Source organism: Melospiza georgiana, chromosome 3, assembly GCF_028018845.1.
Source record: "Melospiza georgiana isolate bMelGeo1 chromosome 3, bMelGeo1.pri, whole genome shotgun sequence".
Classification (NCBI taxonomy): Eukaryota; Metazoa; Chordata; class Aves; order Passeriformes; family Passerellidae; genus Melospiza; species Melospiza georgiana.
Window position 1 is genome coordinate 63,610,064 of NC_080432.1, and position 16,392 is coordinate 63,626,455.

Genomic DNA, 16,392 nt, shown 5'->3' on the forward strand with positions numbered 1-16,392 from the left:
GCCCTGTTAAAAGAAAGTCAGTTTTCAGGGAGGTGTCATCAGGCATATACTAACTCAGCTGTCGAGACTGCTTCTATGACTGGGGCCAAAGCTGCCCTTAATCCTGAAAGCTGACAACCTACAGCAAACTCATTGCTTACTGCTATGGGCTGTAGCCCACTGAAGGCTTTTGAAAATGCTATGCTGCTTGACACATTGCTTTTGTACTTAAGAATGGGATTTTTTGTTAATTCCAGAGAAAAATAATGGGTTCTTTTGCTAAACAAAAGCTTGTTGTTTGCATGTCCAAGTGAACAAATCAGTGAAAGCATCAAACTTGACAGGTTTTGTTCCGTCTGGGACAAAAAAAGGAAAGGGTGAGCATGATACCTGCAATACAAAGTCAAGTGATTTTGGAACATAAAATGAATATGCTGGCATTACTCAGTCTGCTCCATGAGGCTGCAGCCACCATACACCTTATTTTCTGCCTCAACCACTGGGCTCAACTATTTAGAAAGGTCTTCTAAAGAGGTTTCTTTTAAATCCAATTTCTTCATAGGCATGGACCAACATGGTGCTGACAGTTCTCAACCAGATTCAGGCTCTGCCAGACCAGACTTTCACAGCCCTGCAGCCAGCAGTGTTTCCCTGTATCAGCCAGCTGACTTGCCACGTGACAGACATCCGTGTCCGCCAGGCAGTGCGGGAGTGGCTGGGAAGAGTGGGCCGAGTTTACGATATCATCATTTAAACCAAGCTGTGCTCATTGCAAAGGGCAGAGGACATGCAAGGTATACAAGCAAAGAAGTAATTGGGGTTAATTAATTGCCTATTTGTTGGTGAGAAATTAAGAAACAACGAGCTTGTCGATTTATATTGTCTGTCCACCTGAGATTGTGTGTCCCTCACTCACACTAGCAAAGGAGGCAAAGCATGAGTCTGTTGAGAGGATCTGGCATGGCCCCAGAACCCAGAACCTGTCTGTAAATCAGGCTCCTACCAGAAGAGGTGCATTTCATTGCCTTCATTTTAATTCAAATTTGTGGCAGTGGGAGCCACCAGAAACTGCAGCAGAACTTCCACACTTGAAGTTAGCTGTGAGTGCAACTGTCATGGGGGTGTCAAACCAGGTCAGTAAACCTATTTAACTTAGAAAATAAATAAACAAATCCAATTCAGTGAAAAGGTGAGGGCTATAGGACAAGTAAGAAGGTGACATTTTTTAGGGTAACATCTTCCCTTCAAAAATTGGCATGAGGAAGGATAAAGATTATTGAAGTAACCAAATGTGTTGCTCACTAGAGAAAGTGGAAATTTATTTTGCTCCAAGAGGAGCCTTTGTAGTCACATTTGGAGTAGCTAAAGAATCCCAGGTCTAAAATGGGTGAACCAAGCACAGACTATTGATCCTTTCATTGCTCTTATGGAGTATTGCTCAAAGAGAAATGGCACAAACTGCCCTCTCTGCAACACCACACTGGCTGCCTCTTCACCTATGCCTACAGCTGAGCATTTTGCCACACGTCTAATTCCCTCTAAGGGCAAAAGGAAAGTTTGTTTTGCTCTTCCCTGTGAAGCTGTGGGGAAAACACACCACAGCAAATACCAGCATGTGCCAGTATCTACCATTCAACTAAGCAGAGTAAAATGTCCAGTTTAAACACCACTGCAGCTGTTATTCTACTGAAATTTTTGTTTGTTTATGTCGAGCTGCTGTAGCCAGGAACGCCCTTATCACCTTGGTTAAATGTCACTCTACTTGGAGCTGAAGCAAGATGGAAAATGGTATGAAAGGGAGGTATATTTCCTGTTTCTCTCTCATTTCTTGTCTGCTGCTGTAAATAGAAAAGGACAGATCCTCATGGAGGTACATCCCCCCTCCATGCAGCACTCCTATTGGGACTATTACAATTTGCTGTTATTAGTAAGAGGGAGGAGAAGGGGGAGGATTGACTATTGTGTTGTCAAATGCAGATGTGATGCTTTTCACACTATACAGAGCAAGAGTTACCTTGCTGCACAAGTTATGTCACAGCCCCTGGGACATTTAATCTCATACTCCCATGCTATATCATTTGTTGATAACTTGTTGAAAATGAGTTGATTTTAATTTTGGGTGACCCCTTAATGCTGTTCTCCCAAGGCTTTTAAAATGTGCATGCCAACTAAATATACAGCTTCAGTCCCTGCTCCAAAGCATCCTAAGAATGTAATCTCTTTATGTAAGGCCTGGATTTTGCAAAACTAACTGCTTTTAGCATCTTAAACCTGGAAAAACAGAGGGAGCCAAGAAGCTCCACTGAACAGCCATCTCCCAAGCTGCTTTGTTTACAAAGAGTCTGACACTATCCTCCTGCCTTTTCCCTCCATTGCCTTCTTCCCATTTGTCACCTGCTGGTCTTGTGCAGGGAGTATTTGTCCCATTACTTTCTTTAGTGCCAGTCAGGCTGTCTCTCTTGCTTTAAAAATTTCCTTTTGCTAAATTGTTTAAAGGACATTAAAATTCTGCAAAAACACCTCTTTTCTACCACCTAAACTGACTTTATTAATTACTAATTTAACAATGTTTTCAATTGTCAATTTTCCCCCAACAGTTTTAATAGTTCCTCAGGGACAGGTTAGATTTTGCTTTGGTATTTGGGAGAGCATTAGCACAGTTTGATTTCTGTTGCCAAGTCTTTCTTATGCATCTTTAGGTAGAGTAAAAGTTGGTTACATTTTTTGTTAAAGTTTTTATTTGGCATCTATACAGAGCTGCTTTTAAAGCAGTACATTAATTAGGCAACAACAGAAATCAGAATAATAAACCATATTCAAAGCAGCCAACTCTGATGGTTTTAATTAAAAATGCATTGAATGGATGCAGATCCTTGCTGTACTGAAACCAAAGCAAATTCCTAAATTATGTAGGGGAAATAAGATTGATAGCAGTACCAGTGAAATCATTCAGGACTACAGAAGAGGTCCCAGAATCTAGCAAACACCATGGTTGCATTGTGGTTGCAATACAAAATCCTTCTGTAAATCAGTAAAAAAAACTTTAGCAGCCAATACCATTACCACCACTTCCCTCAAGCTCATGAACACAGTATAACCTAGTGTTACCTGATTAGCCACCATCTTGGCCTAAAATGTAATTTCCTTTTAACTATTTACATTACAAATACCACATTGGAAAATGAGGACAAGTAAATTTGCTGTGTTGCTGTTGGCCTGTTTTGAGCTTTGTCCTTCAAATTATGCACTAAGTGCCCATTGTCACCCTCAGTGCCTCTGCTCATTAAGACCCCTCCCTAAAAGGTCATAAGTAACTTTGAATAATTCCAGAAATGTAATTTAGAAGGAGGGGAGAAGGAATATTTGATGCAGCAATAATTTACAGAGCAAGTTACAGAGCAAAGTTCAGCATGTGCTGCTCTTCCTTTTCCTTGTGTGTATGAAATGCCAGCCTGGTGAGGGGAGCAGCCCATGGCCACTTCAGTAACCACAACCATGAGATGTAGAAGCTAAAGCTTTCTGATGCGCCTTCAAAACATAAAGAAATAAAAAATATTAGTTGGTTCATCAGATTCTCAGCAATTTTTCTGCTAGTTTAGCTGTAGACATCAGTAATCCCCAAAGAAGTAGAATAATAAACGTGTGATGTCACCATTTCATAGGTCCTGTGTGGCCTTTTTCATGGCTCATGACTGCCAGCATGATGCCTTCAGACCTCATAAAGCAAGCTTTTAGCCCAAAGGAGAAGTCTGCCAGAACAGTCCCAGGAAAGGGGGGCTTGCATCAGCCTGTCCTAAGCTTTAGAAGGGGAATTCCCTACACTGCACACCCCAGTCATGTCCATGCTACAGTGGCTTCTCTGCTTTCTGTTTGTGAGTGGGGAAGCACCTCAGTCAGTAGCAGTAGTAGTGCCGGTATCCATGTGTGTATCCCATTGAAATCCTTACTGTTAGCTCTATAACCTCACGCATGGCAGAGTATTGGCAGCTTTACTGTTGAGCCAAACACTTCAACACTGAGCAAACCACTCTCTCTGCACTACAGCCTGAGCTTGCTCTTTCTCTTTGCCTTGGTTAATGACCACATTCTTCTCTTTTCTTGCCCTTGCTTTTTTTGGTCACATAAATTTCTATAGGAGTTGAGTTTGGGTTATTTTGTTGGGTTTTTTTTTTTTGAACTGGCCAGATGTTTTAAAAAATGATTGCCCAGTAAATTTTGCTCAACTGAAATGCTTTAAAAAAGAAGATGTGGTAGCTTGACATCCTTCTCAGGTACCAGAGCTGCACCTCTGCTGCCTTTGCCTAATTCACACTGCCCTCCTCAGGGCCACCCCAGCCAGCAGAGGCAAGGACATCTCATTTTAAAATCTCGTAGACAGTTGCTAACAGAGAAAGTTGCTGCCTAGCATCAGCTACCTTTAAGCACATGAAATAGCTCATCACTGTGCAAATATTTAAAGTTGAGAAAAGCAGAGCACTCATCAGGAGAGCAATCCTTTTCCTACGGAACAGGGGCAGGGTCTGACCCCAGCTTACATGGTCTCAGGTCGTTGCATATGTTTGCACTTCATTCTGCACTGTGAACATATGCAGTCATATGAGATGATTGACATGTATGTGTACAGATACCTGTGGCTCCAATCACTGCCATATTCTGGGTATCCAGCATATTTTCAGAGAGCTATCCACATTAGTAACATGCTTACCTGCTGTGCATTTGTGTCACACCAGCAATGGTTAACACAGTTATTCTGGTACCTTTTCTGAGCATTCAGCAGCCATTGAATTACCACCACTTGGTTAACATGCCTTCATGCCTTTATGATGTTAAAATAGAGATACAATACTTTCCTAGGGATAAACACTTATTTGAGAACAACTGACTTAATTTACTGTATAGAAATAATTATTAGAAAAAGAGACAGACCTGGGAAATACTTTACTTGTACAACTCCCAGCACAGGCAACACAGCTTTTGCCTCATCACCGATGAAAAATTTACGTCATCTGCACTGTGGCTTGCTCATGTCAAGGCCAAGCACAGTTTATACCTGTGACTTGTAAGGTGCTTTCCCTCTCAGTTTGAGCTTCAAGTTTTGTTTAAAATTTAAACCTTTATGTAAAATTCACTGACAAATCCTCACTCAACAAAGATAAAACCCCCACCTCTAAGTACCATGTGCAGTTTTCACCTGTACTTGATATAGCAGCATCTCAGTGTTGGTATCAGCCCTGCAGAGCCCAGCACAGCACTGGCATGAAACCCAGTGGCAAACAAGTTAGAAAGTAGAGTCCAGCTAGAGTCCATGTTCTGCCTCCACTTTGTACCTTTTTCCACAGTTTGGGCCCACACTCAAAGTGCCAAAGCTGTCAAAATCTATGGAAGTTAAGTAGCTAGGGAGCTTAAATACTTAGGACTCGGTCCTTGAATTCTTCAGTCCCTACATACGGGTTCACAAGTTCTCAGGAAAGGGGAAGTCCTGTAAAGTTTTTTGTGTCACCCTCTCTGCTGCTGTCCTCCATACACCTCCTGCTTGAAAATTCTACAGGAACCAGCACACAGTCCCACAGAGCCCCATACTGCAAAACTAGAACCCTCACTTTTGCACAGATCCAGCAAGCCAAAGTGGTTTATTTTTCACCTAGCTCATCTGTATAGAAGCCTATTGAGAAATTGTGCCTGTGGTTTGGCTGTTGTCACCTTCAGCAATCCATTCTAGAAATAAATGCCATTTCTCAGTGCTAAATTGTTTTCAATTTACAAAAGAAGTGAAGTGCTTCCTTCTCCCCCCTCCTCATCTTTATACTAAGGTATGTCTAAGGTGTCTAAGAAGGCTATTTATTCATTACTCCAGTCACAGTAATTTATGGGAAGACCTTTGTGCAGGTATATGGCATTAAATAGGTTTTTTTCAGTTGCTGATCATTCCACAGTTGTTAAAGAAGTAAGATGATACCATCAATTTACCAAAAGAAGTTTATCTTCTTTTAGTGTAAAGGACCAATTTACCATTGCACAGAAGCACAAATGTTGGATTTTATGCAATGTAGATAAAAGCATGTGGCAGCTAGTGATCCCTCTTCACTGAGCCTCCCTAATTTTAGCGGGGTTTCTATAGGGATATCACCAAAGGGTCTCAGCAGCCCTCACCAGCAACATGCCTGGGACTCCAGAAGTTGTACAACTGCAAGAAAGAAGTCATTTCCACTAATTCCCCTCAGAACACATACTTTAATGTGACACTGATATGATACTAAGCAAACAGTTTTGGCCAAACATTTAAAAAGCTAGCAGTGCTGGCTTTTTAAAAAGAAAAAATGAAAACACACATGGCCTAAGTGTGCATCAGTCTTTTCACTTAGTGCTCAGAGGTCTCCAAGCTGAAAACTAAAAGCAGAGGGAAGAAGAAATGCCCTAATTCTGTGGATATTAGTGGAGCTATTCTGTATGATCCTGGATTAATGCAATAATGAGCTTGCCTGTGGAACCAGATCCCTCAAATTCCAATTTTTGGCAAAATCACAAGTTGAGGTTTGCATAGTCTACACTGCCACATTGAATCAGGGAGCTGAGTTTATGGAAAGCATTTTTGGTTAAGAAACATGGCAACAGGATCTATTCAATCCTTTTTCCCCAACATCCCACTTTTCAAAAGGTAGTTTATGTACTTTGATAAATTTTGTTGGACTCCCATGGAGATCAGAGCCCTCTGTCCATGCATTTGGTCCATCTGGGCTGTGGTGAAGTGCCACGGTTCCACAAGCAGCACGCTGCAGTAAGAGAGCTGAGCTGGCAGACAGGCACAGGTGCACAGGTTCAAGCAAGGGACAAATATCTCCTCCACAATCAGGCTGTGACCCCTGAGCCCCCCACTCTGCAGAGGAGGACAGGACTCGATACCAAAGGGAGAACAGCGGGAAGGGCAGAGCACAGTGGTGACAGAGCCCTGTAGTGCATGCTGTTTGCTAGAGCAGATGGGAGCAAGGGATTGAAGGTGTGCAATGACAACAGCAAGGACCTTCTTTCAGTTCCCCCCACTTCCTCTTCTCTGTCTCTTTCCCTTCCCCCAACTTTTGTCATTTTTGTGAGACTGCAGACATACTTCTATGGGCCCTTCAACCAGAACTGAAAGCAAGCCAAAGGGAGTGGACACTCCGTTTCACCAAAGATCTAAGTCTTTTCTGTTTGAAAATTAAAAAAAAAAAAATCAAATTCTATTTCCATTATGATGGCTGCCAGAAGAAGCATTTTACCACAAAACACGTTCCCAGGACTTAATCTCTCTAGCTGTATATTCAGGAGGAGCCAACAGTACTTCTTAAGAAAGACTTGTCAAATTACCTTGTCAAACAAGTGCTTACCTTGGGTTTACCTTCTGCTGAGTTCATACCTATCTGCAATTCCTTGGTCTCATCCATGTTTCCTCCCTTACCTTTCTGCTCTTCTGCAGAAGAACACTTCCCCATGTCCACCGTGTCCTGTTGTGCCGCTAGCTTTGTATGGTCCTTGGGTGTCCAGTGGTTGGGCAGTCACTGTCAGCTGGCTTGCAAATTGTATTTTGTGTATATTTTATTCTGACTGAATTCTGAAATGGAAATATTTTAAAACAAAAAGTATAAACTATTTATGTTGCTTGTGTTGTAGAATAAAGATGCAAATGCAAAATAAATTATGCTTTGTTTTTTTCTAATGGAAGTTATTGTACAATTCGTGATGAAGCAAAGGAACAGAGCGGAGAAAGGGCCTGAAATACTTGGTATGCACTAGCAGGAACTGCAGTTTTCATGGATGGCCTTGGGAATTTAGTTACTCTGAACTGCTTTGTGTTTTTGATGGAAACTGAGATCTAAACACTGACAAATTACTCTTACAGCACTTCTAGCCAAAGCCTGAGTTTGTGGGGTGGAGAAGGATGAAGGTACTGAGATAGTTAAAGGTGCAAGTAGATGCTGAAGAATTTTTATGCATCTAGACAGGTGAAACATTTCTCCCTCTTCAGTATTCCCCTCGGTATTCTCTCTTAAATTAGGAGAATACTGTTGGCTCTGATTTCATTAGAGATGGATTGCTCTCATTCACAGCCAGACTTGTGTTGGGTTTTTAAGCTGGGCATTCCCTGACCACAGACAGCTTAGCTAGCACTCCTCAGGTGTTCCCAGTAAACAGGTGCATGGACACTGCAATGTTTCATTGTGCTAAAATGAGAGCTCAGCAAGGGTTGTCCCTGTCACCAACATCCCTCTTTTGATTAGTCAAACCAAAGATTGCTCCTGTTGAAGAAAAACCTTTAATTTAATTAAAATAATAAACACCTTCTTTACAGCAGTCACCCCTGCTTCTGTATGCAGCCAAAATTTAGGTACTGAAGGAGAGGGGGTTTGCAGTGTCCCTTTCAAGAGAACTGCCATGGGCTTCCTGAAAGCACGAGTGTTTCAGTGACAAGACATAGCATCACACAGCAAACCTTAGGATACACTTCTCTATGGTCAGGGATGCTACCCACAGCCCAAAAGCAAGTTTTCCACATAATCTCAAGAGGGGAAAATGCAGCCAGCTTTCCACCTGTCCCCACTGGGGTCTCTGGGCATGGGCTCCCATACACTGAAGCAACATAAGGCCTGGCCTTCACTGGTTGTTACATAACAGCCTCATCAGCATGAAGGTTAAGAACAGATTACAAAACAACCAAATGAGGTTGTGATGCTTTAATAATCTTACACACTTCTGGCAAAAGAGAGTGTGTTAAATCCCAGCCGTCAGATCTAATTTCATTCCAGGGAACTACCTTCTGCTGCTCCACACGTCTCATTTAGATCCCATTAGAAAGATTTTCATTTCCTCCTAAAGAGCATTCAGTAATGTGAAAGAGCAGCAGAGTAAATACAGAAAGTAATGCTCCACTATTCCTCTCACTCCTTACATGTACAAATTCCCAGTTGCCTTCCCACTGATGCTGGGGTCAGGCTAGAGTGGCTTCTGCTGCCACTAGACTTACCTAGGAGACACCTGGGCTTGTTCTTCTGTTGAGGAGCAGAGTGTTAAGAACACTTGCCAAAGAAAACAGGTGTCAACAAATACCTCCAAAAACAATAAAGAAAATTTTAAAAGGAATTAAACAGGCGCACCATTGAATCTCAGACATGCTCTTCGCTTCAGTAGATTCACTGAACTCATTCATGTTTTCACAATGTAAGTTTATCACTGGCTACACAGTATTAATCTGTGTTATACTAAATGTTAAATGCTTCCCTGATACCAAGCCAGACTAATTGTTTCTTAATAAGTAATTCTTATTTTTTGACAAGGTGCCAAAGGAGTGCCCAGTGTCACTGCTACCATTTTTCAGGTGGGATGACCATCCAAGCAAGTAAAAAATTTGTCCTTGACCTCAAAATGGTCCAAAGTATCTAAACATATGCTCTGGCCTCTTGCTTATCCCAAAGTAGTAGATCTGTGAGATAATCTGGCAAGAGGAGAAAAAAATCCCAAAAGAGAAAAACAGCAGCAAAGATTGTTTATAGGAGGAATTCAGAAAGGCAAAGGCAAGCTAGAGGTACCAGCAGGGACTTCAGGTACAAGACAAAAGGGAAACACACTTTGGATGGAGCAGGTGGGGCACAGTAGGGTTGGATAGGAGACCACTGTCACATCCATACCCCCAAGCACTCAGGTAAAAATGGGATAATATTTTCAGTAAGCCTGCTGGAAGCATGCTCTCTCCAGGACAGATACTTCCTGATCACATTTTCCAGATGAAGAAACCTTTTGGTTCACTGAGCAAACCTATTGCAGAAGTTGAAAGAAGCAGAAGGAGGCTGGGATTCTGTCCACAGAGCTCTGAGAAATGCAAAGTGATCTGTGATTTTGGAGCTTCTGGCAAAGAAGCTAGCATCAGGATAAACCTCTTAACATCTAATATCACTGCAAACAAACACAAATTGAAGTCTTTATCCAAAGACAGAGTCCTAGAAGAGTGCAGTCAGTATACAGATTTCAAAACTCAACAGAATCCAAAATAAATCAGAACAATTTAGATGTAAGCACAGGTCAGCTAGGTCCTACTCTTATACTGGAAGGAGAAAAAAACAAAAAAAAAAAAAAACAAAAAAAAACAAAAAACAAAAAACAAAAAACAAAAAAAAAAAAAAAAAAAAAAAAAAAAAAAAAAAAAAAAAAAAAAAAAAACCACCAGAACCCAACCTATCAGCCAGGCTGCATGTGCAATTTCTCCTGATAGAAATTCATAGCAATAAAACTGGATGATTTTTTGTTTTGTTCTAACAAGAGATTTGTGCCTTTGTCTACACTATAATTGCTGGGAAGTATGTATCCATAAAGGAGAGCCAATACTTCTGGTTTGCCAGCTCTGAGAAATTATGCCCAACCTGAAATATTTTTCTTCGCTGTGGTTAGTGTGACCACTTCTGATCTCTTATTATGTTCATTCCCTACCACAGTCAAACAAAATTACTTAAAATAATTAAATTAAAATACTTAAAATTAAATTAAAATACTTAAAATAATTAAAATACTTAAAAAAGTGGAATACTTTTCTGGGTAGCATTTATAAATTATTTACTATGTTTTTAATGTTACATTATACTCCCAGCAGACCGCTTTGTACTTCAAATCAGGTTCTTTGTTCCAGAGATTACAGGGAGAGGAAGAGATCAAAATAAAACTGGGTAAGATGCTATACTGAAATCTATCTTATAAGTAATTTTGTCTAGGAGGTCAAAAAAGACAAATCTTCAAGCTTGAGAAACAATAATGTCAAACATAATGAGAAAGTGAAAAATGGTTTTGAAAAGGTATTGCAGTAACTCATGTGAGGAGGGGAGGGTGACAAGGCTCTTGGTTGGTTTGCTTACTTGCAAAAACAATTCATTGTCCCTTGAGAAAACAGAGGATTTGGTTTCTGGGTACAATTGCAGTGCTGGCACCACAAGCACAAGGGCCCTGACAAAAATGTTCTTTTAAAATCCCAGCTGCAGGGATGGCTACCAGAGCAGATCTTACATCTCTCTTGTGTGCTTTACCTTTTCTTTTAAAAGGACACTAAATAATTGAATATCTTAATGCAGGCTCTTGTGACCAGGCCCAAACCCAAGAGAATAAAGATTATTAGTTTGCAAAGCCGAGCATGAAGGTTAAAAGAAAAAGGGAAATATTTTAATGTAGTTTGCTACATGTGTTTTTTCTCACACATTTTCAGTTTTTTAGGTAGAGCTGTGCTGAGAGTAGGGCAAGAAGGATGACCACTATTGAGGGTCTGTTGTAGGGGATTGTGGGGTATATAAACTATGCTGTGTTGTTCTAACAACATCACAGATCTGCAGTGACTGCAGAAGAAAAAGAGGATGACAAAGAGGAACCCGAGGCAGGGCACAAGTGTCAAACTACACCACTCTTACTGTCTCTTTTAGAGCCTGAGCCATCAAACCAAGCCAGTCTGGCTGGACAAGCATCCCTCTCAAGGAGGCTACACCCTGCACATAGCAAAAAGTAATGGTTGGAGTAAAATAAAGTTTAAAAACCCCCTAAATCCTGAAGAGCAACATCAGAATGTAAATGCCTCTAACCAGTCAGGCCTTGAGCTGCCCCTACAACCTGGGCACATTGTAAATGCTCACCCCTACAGGCTCCATTGCCCCTCAGCAGCCACCTGGCTCCTCCTGCTGTTAGCACACCAACTCACTTGGCACAGAGAGTGAGGAGGATATTCCTGGAAAAGGGGTGAGAGGATCCCCATCTTGGAGCAGAATGAAATAGCTGCTTCAGATGTTCTTTTCACAACTGATTCCCTTTGGCCACCTCTGCTCCAAGCAAAATCTTCTGTTTCCCCAAAGAGAAAATGCACATTTAATCAGTCTGGCTTTGGGCTTTCCCCTCTGCACAACTCTGGTTGCCCTGAAGATCCACACAGGAGCAACATTTTGCACAGCAGCATCAATGCAGCCCATGCAGGCTGACCTGGAATGCACCAAGGGACAGACACCCTCTTCCCAGAAGTGGGTGACTGCAGGGGATATTTTCTCACTACTCTCTTAAATGACAATATAGCCTCCTATATATTATGAATATTATGAATTAAGGACTGCACATATGGAAGAACTGTTCAGATCATCCATTCAACCACACCAAGCCTCAGAGCAGAATCCTCTGTACATTTTGCTGCTGTTTTGACCCTTCTCGTACAATCCCTCACCTTAACATCAGCTTTCTGCAGAAGGCACTATCACGTACATCTATATACCTTAACATCAGCATATCATTTTTGGGCTGCATTTCCTAACTGAAAACCTGGCCTGTTAGTAATAAAGCTGCCCATGCTGAGTAGTGGTTCTCAGAAGCTCAGTTGTCCAGGTATTTCTAGTGTGCAATTATTCCCCTCGAAACACTCACACATCCCTCAGACAACATGTTTCTTTCAGGATGGGTTTGCCATGCCACTCCCTGCTGCCAGGCTAAGCCTCTTGTTTTAAGAAGCCACACTTAAAGCCTTTGTCTTTGTATCTGTGGTTTGCTATGGAGGGTGTTGCATGGTGCCTTGCCTTTTCTTATACCAAGACCCTTTCATTTCCAATCCCATGGCATACTTTCCACTTGCATCCATGTAAGCTCTAATGTCCCCAGCCTGAGAAAAGTGTGACAGTACCTCCACTGTTACAACAATACTCCACTGTTACAGCTGTTCTTATCCTTATGGCCTTGCACTGGTCAATTCTGAAATGCTTTTACACTGGGAACATCTGCCTGTTGTGTTTAACTCATCCCTTTCCCTCTCTGCCTCCTGACATTTTATTTGCCAGTCTATAGCTCCGTTGAGGGAGCTCTCTTCAGCCTGTCCCTCACAGTTTTTAGCTGGTAACTTCAGCACCCACAAGGGCAATGGGTTTTTAGTTGTCCAGCAGGCATTGCCCGCTAGCACACAAGCACAAGGCACGGCAGCCAGCCAGGCCAGGCAGCGCACCGAGCGCGGCGCAATCGACACAAACGGCGCCGTAAAGCAAACCCAGCCCAGGGGGGTTTGGGCAGCTGCCACAGAGCCACAGTGTGACAGTCACAGAGTCACACCCAGCAGTGTCACACAGCACCTGCTGCACCAACAGGACACCCCAAGGGGGAGGATGCCTGCCTTGGAGCCCCTCACTCCCCCCTGACTGGTGGGGAGAAGTTTTCCCTTTTCTCTGCCCCTTCAGGCACCGCTGCGGTCCATGGGTGCCATCAGCTCTGCTTTATTAGCATCTATTAACATTTATCATCCTGCATTTCAGGCTAGCTGACCTGCCTTTGTGTAACAAGACTCATACCCTAAAACCTAGGTTTGACTGCAACTTTGCTGGCCAGGTGAACCATTAACAAGTGCCCTTGAGAAAATAAAGTTGTTCTCACATCTACAGATTTGGGGCCTTTCTTATATAAAATATTTTCTTAATACATTTCATTTTTATAGCAAACTTTATTCTACAGGTTGCAGGGGGCTGTCTCTTCTCCATAAGTTTGAAGTAGGAATCTTTGATTCAAATCAGTAGATTAAACTTCAGGATGTGAGGTCTGAATTGGAACCGTACACAAAATGTGTTTTATTTCAAGCAAAACAGTACAAAATTACTCAAAGCCTCTCAAAATTACTGGCAAATAATACAGTTCATATGGATTCAGAAGTCCACAGTTTCCCTCCTGTCCAGAAGGCCAAAGGCCTTGACAACTGAGTACAACACTGAACAAGTGCATCCTGATTTTTCAAAAGTTTAAAGCATTTTAACAAAGGCAAATGAAGGGTTACACATTCCTTGTTAATGAGGGGCAATATCAGGGCCTCTCTAAGCCTGTAATCAGGGACAATAACCTGTAAGAGGGTCTGTTTATTGCTACAGTTCTGCTCTCGAGCCTCACCTGGCTTTAAAGGGGTGACAAAGGACTTAGAGGTTAATTTGCACTTTTTCCACTCTGACGAAGAACTGAGCTAGTTTTAGAAGCTAGAAGAGCTACTGCTTCTCCAACAGTGCTCTCCTGACACTGGTTCTAAGCAACAATGTCAGAAAGAACAATTCCTTTGGAATCTAGAGAGAGGAGATTTTTGGCAGCAGATGATACCAACCAAATCAGGCTATATAGAGATGTGATCATTCTTTTGTATAAAATCTACTGTGTTAGCAACAAGTAGTGACACCGACTGCTGTACTTGGATACAGTCTCAGGAGACTTCATTCAGGGATTCACAATATTCTAGCAGAAAATTGCATCAGTTTGAACAAAAAACTGAACACAGGACTGCAGATGTTGAGGGTTCAGTACCTAAGGCCTGCCCAGCACTACACAAGGTCAACAATCAGGGTAAGCAACATCAAACACAATGAACAATGAGGGAAATCTTAAAAGTTTACTTTTAAAACCTCACCTGAAGGTTAATCACACATTCACATTTCTCCTTAGAAGTTTATTTCCTCATATTGCTGTCATGGTTCAGGAACACTAACCTCAGTTTAGTGTTTCCCACTGAAACTCCAAACTACACACCATTTTCTCGCCCACCCCCTTTCCCCCTTCTTCCCTCAGAGGATTTGAGAGGAGAATTGGAGCCAAAAAAGGCAAAGATCATGGGCTGAGATAAGAAATATTTACTAGAAACAGTAATGAGATAAGAAAATCAACAATATTAATAATGAAAGTACAAAAGGGAGAGTGTGGAGCTCAACCTGACTGCAGTCACACCACCCAAAATTGTTTCTTTTTAGAACATCATCCTAATAAAGCAGCAAAACGCTTAATTTCTCACTAAGCTGATGGCAACACTTTTAAAAGCAAATGCAACCAAAAGCATAATGTAGCCAGCTGGCTTTTCAGAAATGCTGAAAAAAGCCCAAATCACCAAAAACCCAACCATAAAACCAACCCCTCCTCCCCTCCCTTCCCCCTAAAACAAAGAGCTTCTATATTTTGGCTAAATAGGAATGAAGTGCCATACAGTTTGTGCTGGCATATATGCGGTCTTAAATAGAGTGGCAGATTTTTCTCTTAAATAAGAGAAAACAAGAATTCAGGGTAAGGGTGACCAAATGTAAATGAAGGGGATCAAACCTAGAATGACAGAAATGACAAAAAAAGTACCTAAAAGTACCTAATAAAACCCCATAGCTCTAGACAGAACAATCCATCCATACATCAGATGGATACTGCTCAGCCACCAGCACTCTGCCATGACCACAGAGCTTTTCAGGTGTTACCACATTCACAGAACTAAGTAAAGCTAAAATCTCAATATAATGAAAATTTATCCCAAAAAGTACAAATTTAAAATTTATCAAAAAGTACAGATTTGCTCAATTACCCAAGTGAGAAGGGATTTGACAGAAACTAACACCACTCCCACCTGAAGGACACAGAAGCACCTGCCAGCTGGTTATAGGCAAAAGTCATCCTGTCCCACCATTTCTCCTGGTGAATCTGCGCCTGCCAGCACAGGATTGCTGACAGTGGAACACCTCACCCTCTGAAATTCTCGTTTTTCATTATTCAGATTAACCCTCATACCATCCCTCACAGCACCACAGCCATTCCATCAGGGAAGTTTCACCAGCACCTGTGGGCAGCAGTAAAAGAAACTGGGGGAAGAAAGTATCAAGAAACTTGAAAGGTTGTCTAAGGCACTGTGGATATTGTGTTCCCTACCAATATTGGTGGCGTTATAGCCTAGAATTACACTGCAAGCCTTGAACATCTCAGCAATCAGGGAGATGAATAATTTATGACAGACAGTTTGAGTTCTGAACTGAGGAGAGTGGAGGTGCCTGTTTTCTGCAGTGGCTTCCTCAGGAAGTCTCTCCCTGCTTCTCTGCTGGGGCACTGCAAGTGATAATACCAACGCTGCCTCAGCTAAAAACATCACCTTGGCATTGTTTCACAAACCTTCACCAAACTTTAATCAAAGTCAGTGGTGCCATTCCATGTCAGCTATTTTCTCCAGATTGTTTGACCTGGCAGCTTCCAGATCAAACTATTTCAAAGAACAAAGCCAGTGGAGGAGGAGGGCAGGACATTTTGTCCATGTCAAGATCTGGTGATCTCTGAACCCAACCCACACTTCAAAGTGGTGAGCCTGACATCTGGCCAAGGGCTTGGAATTAGGGATGAGCCTCTTTGCTCCAGCTTTCACACTGCAGCATGCCTCAAGCTACAGTGGTATTTATGAACTCCGTGTGAGAAGGAAAATCAGTGTCTGTGAGCCCCACAGGGCTGTCAGAAATCTGCGACAGATTTGCCACCACAAACCCAGTCTTGAATGGCTCTGCTTCAGTTCTGCACAGGAGCAGATCTGCTCTACAAAGGCAGTGCAGCAAGTGGACACCTGACCCCTGGCAGCAGACAGTATCCCAATCACACTCAATAATCTTGCTGCTGGCTCCGCTG

The 16,392-nt window shown here is 42.1% G+C and overlaps 1 protein-coding gene across 2 annotated transcripts in view; it reads left to right on the forward strand.

Moving 5' to 3' along the window:
• Window positions 1-7,648, forward strand: part of ARFGEF3 (ARFGEF family member 3) — a 95,085-nt gene extending 87,437 nt beyond the window's left edge. For both annotated transcript variants that reach the window (XM_058019360.1, XM_058019361.1), the window contains one exon: window positions 542-7,648. In XM_058019360.1, the coding sequence (XP_057875343.1) occupies window positions 542-733 (192 nt within the window). In that variant the 3' untranslated portion in view covers window positions 734-7,648. The remainder of the gene's footprint in view (window positions 1-541) is intronic.
• The last annotated feature ends 8,744 nt before the right edge of the window (window positions 7,649-16,392 follow it).